The sequence below is a fragment of the Elephantulus edwardii genome, unplaced genomic scaffold (genome assembly GCF_000299155.1).
Source record: "Elephantulus edwardii isolate Elephantulus edwardi_28Jun2011 unplaced genomic scaffold, EleEdw1.0 scaffold00097, whole genome shotgun sequence".
Classification (NCBI taxonomy): domain Eukaryota; kingdom Metazoa; phylum Chordata; class Mammalia; order Macroscelidea; family Macroscelididae; genus Elephantulus; species Elephantulus edwardii.
Window position 1 is genome coordinate 9022362 of NW_006399847.1, and position 11330 is coordinate 9033691.

The 11330-nt window shown below is 44.0% G+C and overlaps 1 protein-coding gene across 1 annotated transcript; it reads left to right on the forward strand.

Annotated features, from left to right (window-relative positions):
- Nucleotides 1–7284: 7284 nt before the first annotated feature.
- Nucleotides 7285–11046, forward strand: LOC102860127 (40S ribosomal protein S11-like). Its single transcript, XM_006891431.1, has 2 exons — nt 7285–7537; nt 10616–11046. Exons 1-2 carry the CDS (start codon nt 7285–7287, stop codon nt 11044–11046), a joined length of 684 nt encoding a protein of 227 aa, XP_006891493.1.
- The last annotated feature ends 284 nt before the right edge of the window (nt 11047–11330 follow it).

Genomic DNA, 11330 nt, shown 5'->3' on the forward strand with positions numbered 1-11330 from the left:
TTGTACATAGGGTCGCTATGAGTCGCAAATGACTCGACGGCACATAACAACAACATCTTTTTTATTATTATTCATTTTAATGAACATCTACAGAGATTTTGGACTTCCATTCATTCATTGTTGCACTTTTCTCCCCACCCACACCCCCACCCCCAGTTCGCTCCTCTCCTTGTAAGGCAAAAGAAAAACTCCTTCATTGGTATACAATCCCCTCGCACACCCCCACCCCCACCCCGAGTATACTCCACTCTACAACCTTCATTCCGGACTCTTAGGATAATCATAATGCCCTAAAATATATTACTTTTAAACTATTCTCTCCTTCATCGGCTTCAATGCAGTAAACATAATTTATCCATTTTTTCTCAGTCTTACCCCCACCCTGATGTCAGCGTCATGTGGTATATTCACACAACGGAATACTATGCTGCATTGAAAAACAAGGAACTCATGCAATATTATTAAAAATGGGTGACCCTGGAGGGCATTATGCTGAGCGAAATATCTCAGTCACAAAAGGACAAATACTATATGGTGCCACTGTTGCAACTTCTTTATCTTACTCTATTTTTCTCATACACCACACAAACACACACATGCACACAAGTATATGTGTTGGTGGTATAGTCTGTAGCAACTTGTGCTGATAACTCAAGGCCTGCACATCACTGGTGGTTTGAATCTGTCATTAGCTCCTGGGAAGAAGGACCGGCAGTCTCCTCCCCTTGCCATTTGCAGCCTCAAAACCTAAGAAAGGGTCACTATGCTTTGGAACCAACTTGACAGTTGTGGTATATGTGTATATATAAAGTCTTCTTTTCTGTATGTCCTTATATACAAAAATATTTTAATTAGTTGGACAATGACCAAAGATGTCCGAAGAAGAGTTGATGCCTTTGACTTGTGGTGCTGGAAAGACTATTCAACATACCATGGACTGCCAAAAGAACAGTCCTGGAGAGGGTGAAACTAAGTTGCTCCTTGGAGGCAAGGATTTTGAGGTTCCATCTTACATACTTGAGCATGTTGCCAGGAGGGACTAGTTCTTGGAGAAGGACATGATGCATGGAAGGATGGAGGGACAACACAGGAGAGGAAGACCACAGATGAGATGGATCAACACAGTAACTAGAGTAATAAGAGTAGGTGTGTCAGAGACAGTAAGATTGGCTGAGGATAGAGCTGGATTCTGAGCTACTGTACATAGGATCACTATGAGTTGTAGTCAACTCAACAGGACTTAACAACATATTTTATATATGTGAATATCCTTTTATATATATCCATGTGCATGTGTGTGTGTGTGTGTGTGTGTGTGTGTGTATACACACACACACACATACATACATAAATATGCACGCACGTGCACACACACACATATTTGGAAGCAGGAGTGGCAACCACTTACTTCCTAAATAATAAGCCTCCAGAAACTTTATGAACTGATAAACATCGGTAGTTGTAGAGGGGCTTCAGGCCTTTTGTTCATAGGGTCACTATGAGTCATGCTCGACTTGAAGGCAATCAACAACAACTATATATATAGTTGTTATGTGCTGTCAAGTCACCTGTGACTCATAGTGATCCTATGTACAACAATCCTAAACCCTGCTCTGCCCTGTGCCAGTCTCACTATCTCTGACACACCTATCTCCATTAACCCAGTCACTGAATCAATCCACCTCATAGAGGATCTTCCTCTCTTGCGCTGTCCTTCTACCCTCTCAAGCATGATGTCCCTCTCCAAGGACTGGTCCCTCTTTGCAAGCTGTCCAAAGTATGTCAAAGCTTCAGAATCCTTGCCTTCAGGGAGTAGCCTGGTTTAACCCTTTCCAGGACAAACTTGTTCATTTTCTTAGCAGTCAATACTCTTCTCCAACACAACAGCTGAAAGACATCAATTCTCCTTCTGTCATTGTCCAGTTTCCTGACACATAGCAAGTGATTGCAAAGACTATGGTCTGTATCAGGTGCACCTTAGTCTCCAGAATGACATCATTCCTCTTCTGTACTTTGGAGAGATCTCTAACAGCAGACTTTCCCATCACAATACATCTTTTCATTTCTTAGCTGCTGCTGTCAAGAGTGCTGATTGTGGAGCCAAGCAAACTAAAGTTGTTAACAATCTCAATCTCTTCACCATCTATCATGATGCTGCCAATTGGCCCAGTGGTGAGAATCTTTGTTTTCTTGGTATTGAGCTTCAATCCATATTGAAGGCTGCAGTCCTTGACCTTCAGCTGCAAGTGCTTCAGGTCCTCCTCAGTTTCAGTATATATATACAGGTAAACAGGCTTGGAAGTAGAAGTGGCACCCACTTACCCACTTCCGTAATAGCTCGCCTCCAGAAACTCTATGAACTTACAGAAATGATGAAAATTATGCAAGTGTTCAGGTCTTTCATTCGCAGGATCTCTATGAGTCATCTAAAACTCGATGGCACTTAGCAACAACATATATATATTCTTATATTATTTCAAGCAAACTCATTGCCTTTTAGTTGGAATCCATGGGTGCTGATCTTCTAACAGTTTTGCAGAGTTGTAAATCACATGAGAGGAGATTGCCAATTTTTCTTCTATAGAATAGCTCATGGATTTGAACCAACTCTCTCTGGATTGACAGCTCAACTCCTTACCCATTAGGCCACCAGACACCATTATGCTACTATCTGGAATTTATATTTACATGCTATATCCATATATTCTTATACTACTAGCAAAGTGGCAGGTTTGGGGAATTATTTTGATTTTAAGAAGTATCTCTGGAAGTATATGTGAGGATAACTAAAAACTAAAAAAAGTAGCTGCCTTAAAAGAGGGAGATAAAGGCAAAAATTTATTTTTTTATTACTTTTTAGAGTCTTTTGAATTTTGTACATGCACATGAATTGATTGCCTATTAAAATATTATTTTTTTCAAATTTACTTGATTCCTAAATGAGGATATTTATTTCAAAATAGCTCAACAAAAACAAAAGCCATAAACTTGCAGGAACACTGAAAGACAATGGACCCATAGATATGAGTACAAAAGTCCCCAAGCTCATGAAACCCAGGCTAATGGGTGAACAAGTCAGCCAATTATTAACAGTAAGAAGTACAACAATAGTGTTAAGTACAGGAAGCCCAAGGAAAGGCACCTAATAAATTACTCAGCTTGGAGAAAACCTAGGAAGGTTTCCAGGATCTCAGAACCCAAATAAAGACTTACCCATGTGCCAGGTTATACTGTTAAGTTATGAATAGGTGCAGGAATACATGATCTTCAGCTCTGGGATGCCAAGTCAGCCAGATATCTACAGCCTCAACTTATTGCCAATGTGACCCCTGACTATCATTTTGTGCGCACATGATAAGAAAGAAGTAAAGAGGGTACAGAACATCTGTGCCACCCCTTTGTTGGGCATAAAAGGAGCAGGGGTGAGACAGCAGCACATCCTGCAAGGCAACCATTGACTGAGACACAAAGATGTTATACCTGGAGGAAATAGGTGATGTGAGAAGTGGTGCGAAATCGGGGGAAATAGAAAACACATTGGCAAGGTCCTGACCATTGTAAGGACATCAGTGAAGAATACAAACAAAGCCATGAGCATTTAGAAAAACTGCATTCTATTCAACAATATTTGGGAAAATTAGGATGGTGTCAGGCTGAAGAGAAGAGAACCATCACATTGTATCATGAGGAACACAAGCAACTAACCCAAGTCAATGATAATGATTAAAAGTACGGTATGACTGCACTCTGAGAGTCTTAAGGGCACATGGACAAAGGAGGTGAAGAAAGAGTCCAACGTGAGAAGGAGGCCAGACTAATATTAATAGGCATCATTTGTTCAGCCCACCTAACACTGCTAGTTACATTTTACAGATTTTTGGGCACACAGCCAGGAGAGACCAGTCCTTGGAGAAGGACATCCTGCTCAGAAAGGTGAAGGAGAGGAAGACTCCAGATGAAATGGATTGATACAGTCGCCAAGGTAATGAAAGTAGGTGTATTGGAGTCTGGCTCAGGATAGAGCAGGCTTCAGATCTGTTGTACATAGAGCTGGTACAATTCACAGACTCAATGGCACATAACAACAACAATGACAATGAGGAATGGGAAAGGAGGAGAAAGGGAATAGAATTAAAGAATAGATAAATTGGATGAAGGGAAAGGCAATAGACAATATGTTGATCAGACATTGTAGTTGCTTAATTAATTATGTTGTTGTTGTTTACCATCAAATTGGAAAGGACCCATAATTGACTCTCCAGCAGGTTTTCAGAGGCAATTAACTGCACAGGAGGAGACTACCCACTCTTCCCCTGTGGAGCAGCTGGTAGCCTCAAATCTTGTATATGAGAGATGGAAATAAATTGGAGCTACAGTGTTATAGAACAAAACATGTATGAATGACCTACTGAAAAATAGTGTTGTACAAAATATTTCATAGCTAGTACTCCTTGAGTCTTAACCGTACACCAAGCACTGTTCTAAACATATTGCTTTAATTATTTCCCTTAATCAAGGTTTGTATCCATTGTCCATAGGGTCACTATAGCCATATTCAACTTGATGGTTTCTAAACATTACTATTATTAATTTATTCTTTCTATTTTGTATATGGTAAAACTAAAGCACAATTAAATAACTTACATCATTTGCATTAACAAGCAGTCAAACACTAAAAAATCTGAAGCTTGAGATAAAATTTGTATCATTTCCCTATATAAACTAACAATAAGTGAAATGAATACCTATAGAGCTTTAACAATGAATTGCTATAAAATGGTAAGATGTCTTAAGGATCACTGTCTTGAAATAAGTTATTACATAAACATTTTATTTTATGACACTGGCTCTTGAAGCAGCACAAAGGGGGGGGGAGTAAAAGTGCATGTTTACTTCATATCATTGTTAAAATTTTTCTGAATTTTCTGCCACACTGGATTAAGTAATTACAGATGTAGGCTTTACATTCAATGTTTAAAAAAAAGAACATGAAGAAGGAGTGAACCACAGTCTGCATTATATAGGAGGCCAGCAATAATGCCATACCCTGGTTTCTAAGTGTTAAATGAACATTTTTTAAAAATTGATTTTTCCTTGGAGGTTATAGTTATAAAAAATAAAAATGTGCCTTTGAAATCCATCATGCCCACACACTTTACTGTGTATTGCATGGTAAATTTGAAAGAAGAGAATTTTCTTCTATAGATTTGTTTTCTCTATTTGAAATTGTCTAATTGGGGGAAAGAATGATTCAAAGCAGAAAAGAACAGTAAACTCCTGAAACAACTATAACTGTACTAATAGCTGTGGACTTAACATTACCGTTATAAGCATTCCACCACTTACAATTATGTTTAGCTCACTTTAAACAAGTTCTATTTCAGAGACAACTGAAGCATTGAGTCACCACATACCATAGCATAGACAGGCATTGAGTCACCACACACCATAACATAGACAGGCTTCTAAATGATTTAGGAACCCTGGCCACCTCAAAGTCCTTAAATAAATGATCATATAAGTATTTCTACCCACGTAAGTACCGACTAGCTAACTGCGGATGTTTGCCAAAGTTGTTTTATTATGGTCATATTAATACCACTTTGCTAATTAAATATGAATCAATTCAAGTGGCACAAAATTATTATTATTACTAATAATAATAATAAAGCAAAATCTCAACTCTCTCTACGATGTTTGGCAGGAAAGCCATAGCTAACAGCCTGGGACTGGGGGCTGGGAAGCCTTCACAGGGCCTGGAGGAGATTAAGACTCTGTAGGCCCACGTGTGTCAGAAAAGAACTGAGTTTCCTTGGGTTTTTGATGCTTGATTTTCCTCAGTGGATCGACAGAACATTGATTTAGATGCAACTGTAGGTGACTCTGAACGCCAATCTTCCTGTTTAATCATTTACTCCACACAAGGCTGGGAAAGGGATGGAGCAAGTATACAAGTGATATGTATGGTTCTGAGGCTCCTGCTGTGGGTGCCTCCCCTCAGCATCCCCAGCAGGAAAGCCCCATGCTGTCCCACTTTCTCCAAACACCATTCACAGGCGCCAAAGTCAAGGAGCCCTGAGGGGCGCGCGGAAACCACGCAGGGCAGGGACTTTCAATTTCTTAAGACAATAAAGCTGAGCCAAGTGGTGGTTCCTCGCACTGTGGGAAGCAGGCACTCGTTCGCTTTGAGCAAGCTGAGGGAAATGAGTCTGTCAGTTCCCTTCACAGGCACTAAGGGAATGTGCCTTCCAGCCTGGGTCCCTGTGGAGCCGCCGCTCGTCCACGCCTGGTCCTCACACGCTGAGCTCCTGAGTAAAGGAATGGCCCGCCCTGGTCTGCAGCGGTCTCAGCTCAGCTCAGTGCCAGACACTTTCCCACGATGGTGGTTTGCATTTCGCCCTTCCTGCTTATTTTTTTAAAGGAATTCTTTTTTTAAAAAAATGGTAGTACATGTCTAATTTCTTATGTTGCATATATCAAAATGTTTTCTAGAAATATCTGTGATCACTCAGCTAACAAGAAGCAGCGCGGGTAACATCATAGGTAGGGCAGGATTGTCTCTCTCAGAATGGACAGAAGCCGTGACCACTCTTCCAGAGTTTCCATTTCCTCGAACCTTGCACCCAGAACCCGGCCCGGCAATGAGTAGTGGAAGTCCGCCCCTCGGCGCGCCCGGGCCCCGGAGTGAGCGGTCTGGCATCCGCGGGGCTGGCCGGCCTGGCCACTCGGAGCCTGCACAAAGCAAGCACCCAGGGACGCGTCGGGGCCCAGGCGTCGTGTGACCCCGGACAGCGAAGGACCCGCCTCTCGCCAAGTCTCCCAGCGAGACCTTGGACCCCCAAGGGGCCCGCAGAGCCTGTCCTGTCCCCCGCGGAAGGTCAGGCGTGCAGCTGCAGGACAATGAAGGCGACTTGGGAGGACTCCTCTCCCATTCATTTCCCCGCGCCCGGCCAGCGACGCGCCTCCCCGCCCTCCGAGAAGCCATGGGGCGCAGGAAGGCGGAGGACCGCGCTGGTCACCACTGCACCACTGCCCGCAGCACCTCGCTCCAGCCAACCCGCCCCGAGTGTCCGCAGCGCCAGGCCGTGCTCGGGCAACGCAGATCTCCCGGCCCCCGCGGGGACACGCTGTCCAGGGGCCGCGGAGACCCACGTGTCCCACCCCCCGCCCAGGGTGGAAGCAGCGAGCTTTGTCCCTCGCGCCCTCCCGCCAGCCCGCTCACCTCTCTGCTGGCACCGCGCGGCCACCCAGAGCAGCGAGACGAGGAGCGCGCCGGACCGGTGCATGTCGCCGGTACGCGCGGAGGAAGACGGCCAGCTCTGCCCGGGTCGCGGAGAGCGAGGTCTGAGGCTGCCGCCTGCGCTGTCCTCTCCCGCCCTCGCCCGCGGGCACACCCCCACCCCTCCTGCCCCGAGACCCCTCCCCCGGGGGAGGGTCCACTTGTGGGCTGCTCTGTCCCCAGGGACTCCAGTGGACCAGCGTCTGGGGCTCCCTTGCCCTATCTTTGATTTGATGGGCTGCAGCCACAGGGGACCAGGTGGGGAAAGAAACAGAAAGGGGGCTGCTGGACCCCTGGAGGACTGCGGATTCCAACAAAGTATCTACGCCACTGACCCTTCCTGCCCTGGCGCTGACTGTGGAGGACAGGACGCTGAGCCCGCGCCCACAGTCTTCAGCTAGTGGCCAGGGATTATGCGAAGATTTTTAATCAAATGAGTTGTGACTTGTTTTCTACTTTGCTTGCCTAAGGAGAGCAGGGTGATCTTTGGATCTAATTAGTATTAACGTAGCCCCAGTGCTGGAGCGAAAAAGCATTCATTCTTCGGACGCTTTAGAGCTTAGTCTTAACAGGTATTTCACATGCTTTGTACTTCTATTTAGTTCATTTCTTTTTAACACGGATGTTTTCTTTTCTCTCACCTTTTTTCCTATCAAAGTCTTCATAACCTTCGGCAGATTTTACATCCTCACAATACAAGTGCATGAGCTGAGAACAAACAGGTCCTGGAGAGGGTACAGCCAGAGAGCTCTGTAAAGGCAAGGATGGCAAAACTTTATCTCTCAGATTTTGAACATGTTACTAGGAGAGGCTATGGAGAAGGACATCCTGCTTGGGAATATGGAGAGATAGTGGAGGAAAGGAAGCTCCTCAATCATGGACTGCCACAATAGGCTCAAGTGTGTCAGAGTGTGAGGATGGCACAGTATAGGACAGAGTTCAGATCTGTTCCTGGGATCACCATGAGTTACAGTCTACTCAATGGGATCCTGCAGCAACAGATAGAGTTATGGCTACACTACACTGAAATCCCCAAGGCACATGGATCAAATCCACTAGCTGTTCCCAGGAGAAAGATGAGCAATCTCCTCCCATGCGATTAAACTGACTCTGAAAATCCACTGGAGGTTCAGCTATGGGTCAATTCAGATTCACTAGTACACAGGATTAGGCCTTAGGGAGTTGTTCTACTAACAACAAACAACTTCTCTGTCAATTCTTCACAGTTAACTTGAATCCACCAGGCTCTAGCTCACGTGCAAAAGATAGGGGTAATACATCCAGTGGGATTTGCTCAGAAACACCACTGGCCAGTGTTATGAGTAGGTTCCCACTCATAAAATTCAGAGGCAATGAATTGAGTAAGGCAGTCATGAAAACTACTTAGCTACAATTAAATTCTTGTTGTTGTTGTTCTTGTTATGTGCCGTCGAGTTGTTTGCGACTCATAGCAGCCCTATGTACAACAGCCCTAAACCCTGCTCTATCCTGCGCCAATCACATGGCCTCTGACACATCCATCCCGATTACCTCAGTCACTGAATCAATCCATCTCACAGAGGGTCTTCCCCTCCTGTGCTGTCCCTCCACCTTACCAAGCATGATGTCTCTCTCCAAGGACCTGTCTCTCCTTACAACATGTCCAAAGTATGTCAGACGAAGCCTCAGAATCCTTGCCTCCAAGGAGTAGCCTGGTTTAACCCTCTCTAGGATGAATCTGTTTGTTTTCTTGGCAGTCCAGGGTACATTCAATACTCTTCTCCAGCACCACAGCTCAAAGGCATCAATTCTCCTTCTCTCCTCCCTAGTCATTGTCCAACTCTCTGATGCATAACAAGTGATTGCAAAGACCATGGCCTGTATCAGGCGCACCTTAGTCTCCAGAGAGACACCGTTGCTCTTGGGTACTTTAGAGAGGTCACTAACAGCAGACGTTCCCATCGTGATACATTTTTTTATTTTCTGGCTGCTGGTGCCAAGAGTGTTGACTGTGGAGCCAAGCAAACTGAAGCTGTGAACAATCTCAATCTCTTCACCATCCATCCTGATGCTACCAGTTGGTCCAGTGGTGAGAGGATTAGCTCTGAATAGTTGGTTCCTTTTCAAAAGCAGTATGAGTATACCATAATTTCTGAATCCATTCATTTGTGGTTGGACATTTGGGCTGTTTCCATTTTCTTTTGATGGTGAATATTGCTGCTGTGAACACTGGTGTACAAATCTCCATTTGTACCTCAGCTCTCATTTTCTCCGGGTGATTTTGTAAATTATTACCTAACTTGCAAGGGACTGCAGAGCATTATGCTGAGTGAACTAATTCAGTCCCACAAGGACAAATATTGTATAAAACCATTATAAAATGAGTATAAGGATCCAAGGGGGATGTAGGAAGGTGGAAGCAGAAGGATGAGGATGTGCAGGGTGATTAGTCCTGAGGTTGTATGATTTGATGGGTGGGAGGGTGAGGAAAATGTAAAAAATCTGTACTAAAAACCAATGCATTCAAATTTTGTAAATAAACTAGTATAAAAATATTTGTAATGAATCAATCATTGACTGTACAGAAAGAAAAGCAATGTGAGTAAGAATGAATGAGACACTGAGGGAATAGGGTGTTAGATTTGGGGTCTATGAGTGAACACCACGGACAATTGGCATAAAAAAATAGTCCACAAAGATAGTCTACTATGTCCCACTTTGGTAAGCAGTAACTAGCGTCTTAAAAGGCTGCATGGTGGAGTGGACTTGGGGGGGGGGATTGTATAACAATGAAAGAATTTTTATTTTACTTTTCAAAGAGCAAACTTGGGGGGCGGGAAGATTGGGCAGGGAGAAAAGTGCAACAATGAATGAATGGAAATAAAAAAGGAAATGCATTTGGTCAGCAGTATGGAGCTGGAATCCAGTTTGGAAGTTGTTTGCAGTAGTCAGATTCTACAGAGGCTTGTTTGTTGGTTCTGGTGAGAATTAGGGTGGAATGTTGACTTGCTAATGGATGTGAGATGATGAGATTTGGCCTCCTATTTATCTCTATGAATGTGGAGAAATAACGAAAGTTATACAAGTGTCCAGGTCTTTCTTTCATAGGGTCACTATGAGTCGTCTATGATTTGACAGCATTTAACAACAATAACAACAACAACATAGAAAGACCTCAGTTAGCCTAGTGGACAGAAAGTGATGCTCCCAAGCCAAAGGTGGGTTATTTTAGTCTGCAGCCTTCAGGTCTGGTTTTAGTTGGTTTTGGTCAAACATTCTTCTAAGTGATATAGCACTGTTCTGTCCATTTGCTGTACGGAGGTAACTCGTGGTTGTTGTGATGCTGAACGCATTCAGAGCAGCAACCAACCATCTTCCAGAATAAAAAGAAAGTGCTATTGGGTGAAACTGGCAAGGAGAAGCTCCCGCGTTATTACAAGAGCATCAGACTGGGCTTCAAGACACCCAAGAAGGCCATTGAGGACAACTATATTAATAAGAAATGCTCCTGCACTGGTAATGTCTCCATCCCAGGAAGAATCCTGTCAGGCGTGGTAACAAAGTTAAAGATGCAGAGGACCGTTGTCATCCGCAGAGATTATATCCACTATATCCATAAGTACAATCGCTTCAAGAAGTGTCACAAGAGCATGTCGTCTGTGCACCTGTCTCCCTGTTCCAGAGATGACCAGATCAGGGACATTGTCACCATGGGCGAGTGCCAGCCTATGAGCAAGATCGTGCTCTTCAGTATGCTCAAGGTCGCCAAGCAGTTCGAAAAGTTCTGAGCCAGAAATCACCCCTAAGTGCAATCAAGCCATTTAGAAGAGGCCTGGGCAGTAGATACATTATCGCCAATGTCAGATGGATCTTGGCTAAGAGCAGAAAGTACTAGAGGAATATCTACCTGTGTTTCATTGACTATGCGAAGGCATTTGACTGTTTGGATCACAACAAATTGTCGCTAAACTTGAGAAGAATGGGGATTCCAGAACACTAGATTGTGCTCATGCGACACCTACACTTGGACCAAGAAGCTGTCATCTGAACAGAGCAAGGAAACCCTGTATTG

Bases quoted from the DNA above. Each gene is read 5' to 3' on its own strand.
- LOC102860127 (XM_006891431.1), top strand. From the start codon at position 7,285: ATGTCGCCGGTACGCGCGGAGGAAGACGGCCAGCTCTGCCCGGGTCGC. The intron at 7,538-10,615 runs GTGGGGAAAGAA...GAACGCATTCAG, and splicing joins CTGCAGCCACAGGGGACCAG to AGCAGCAACCAACCATCTTC.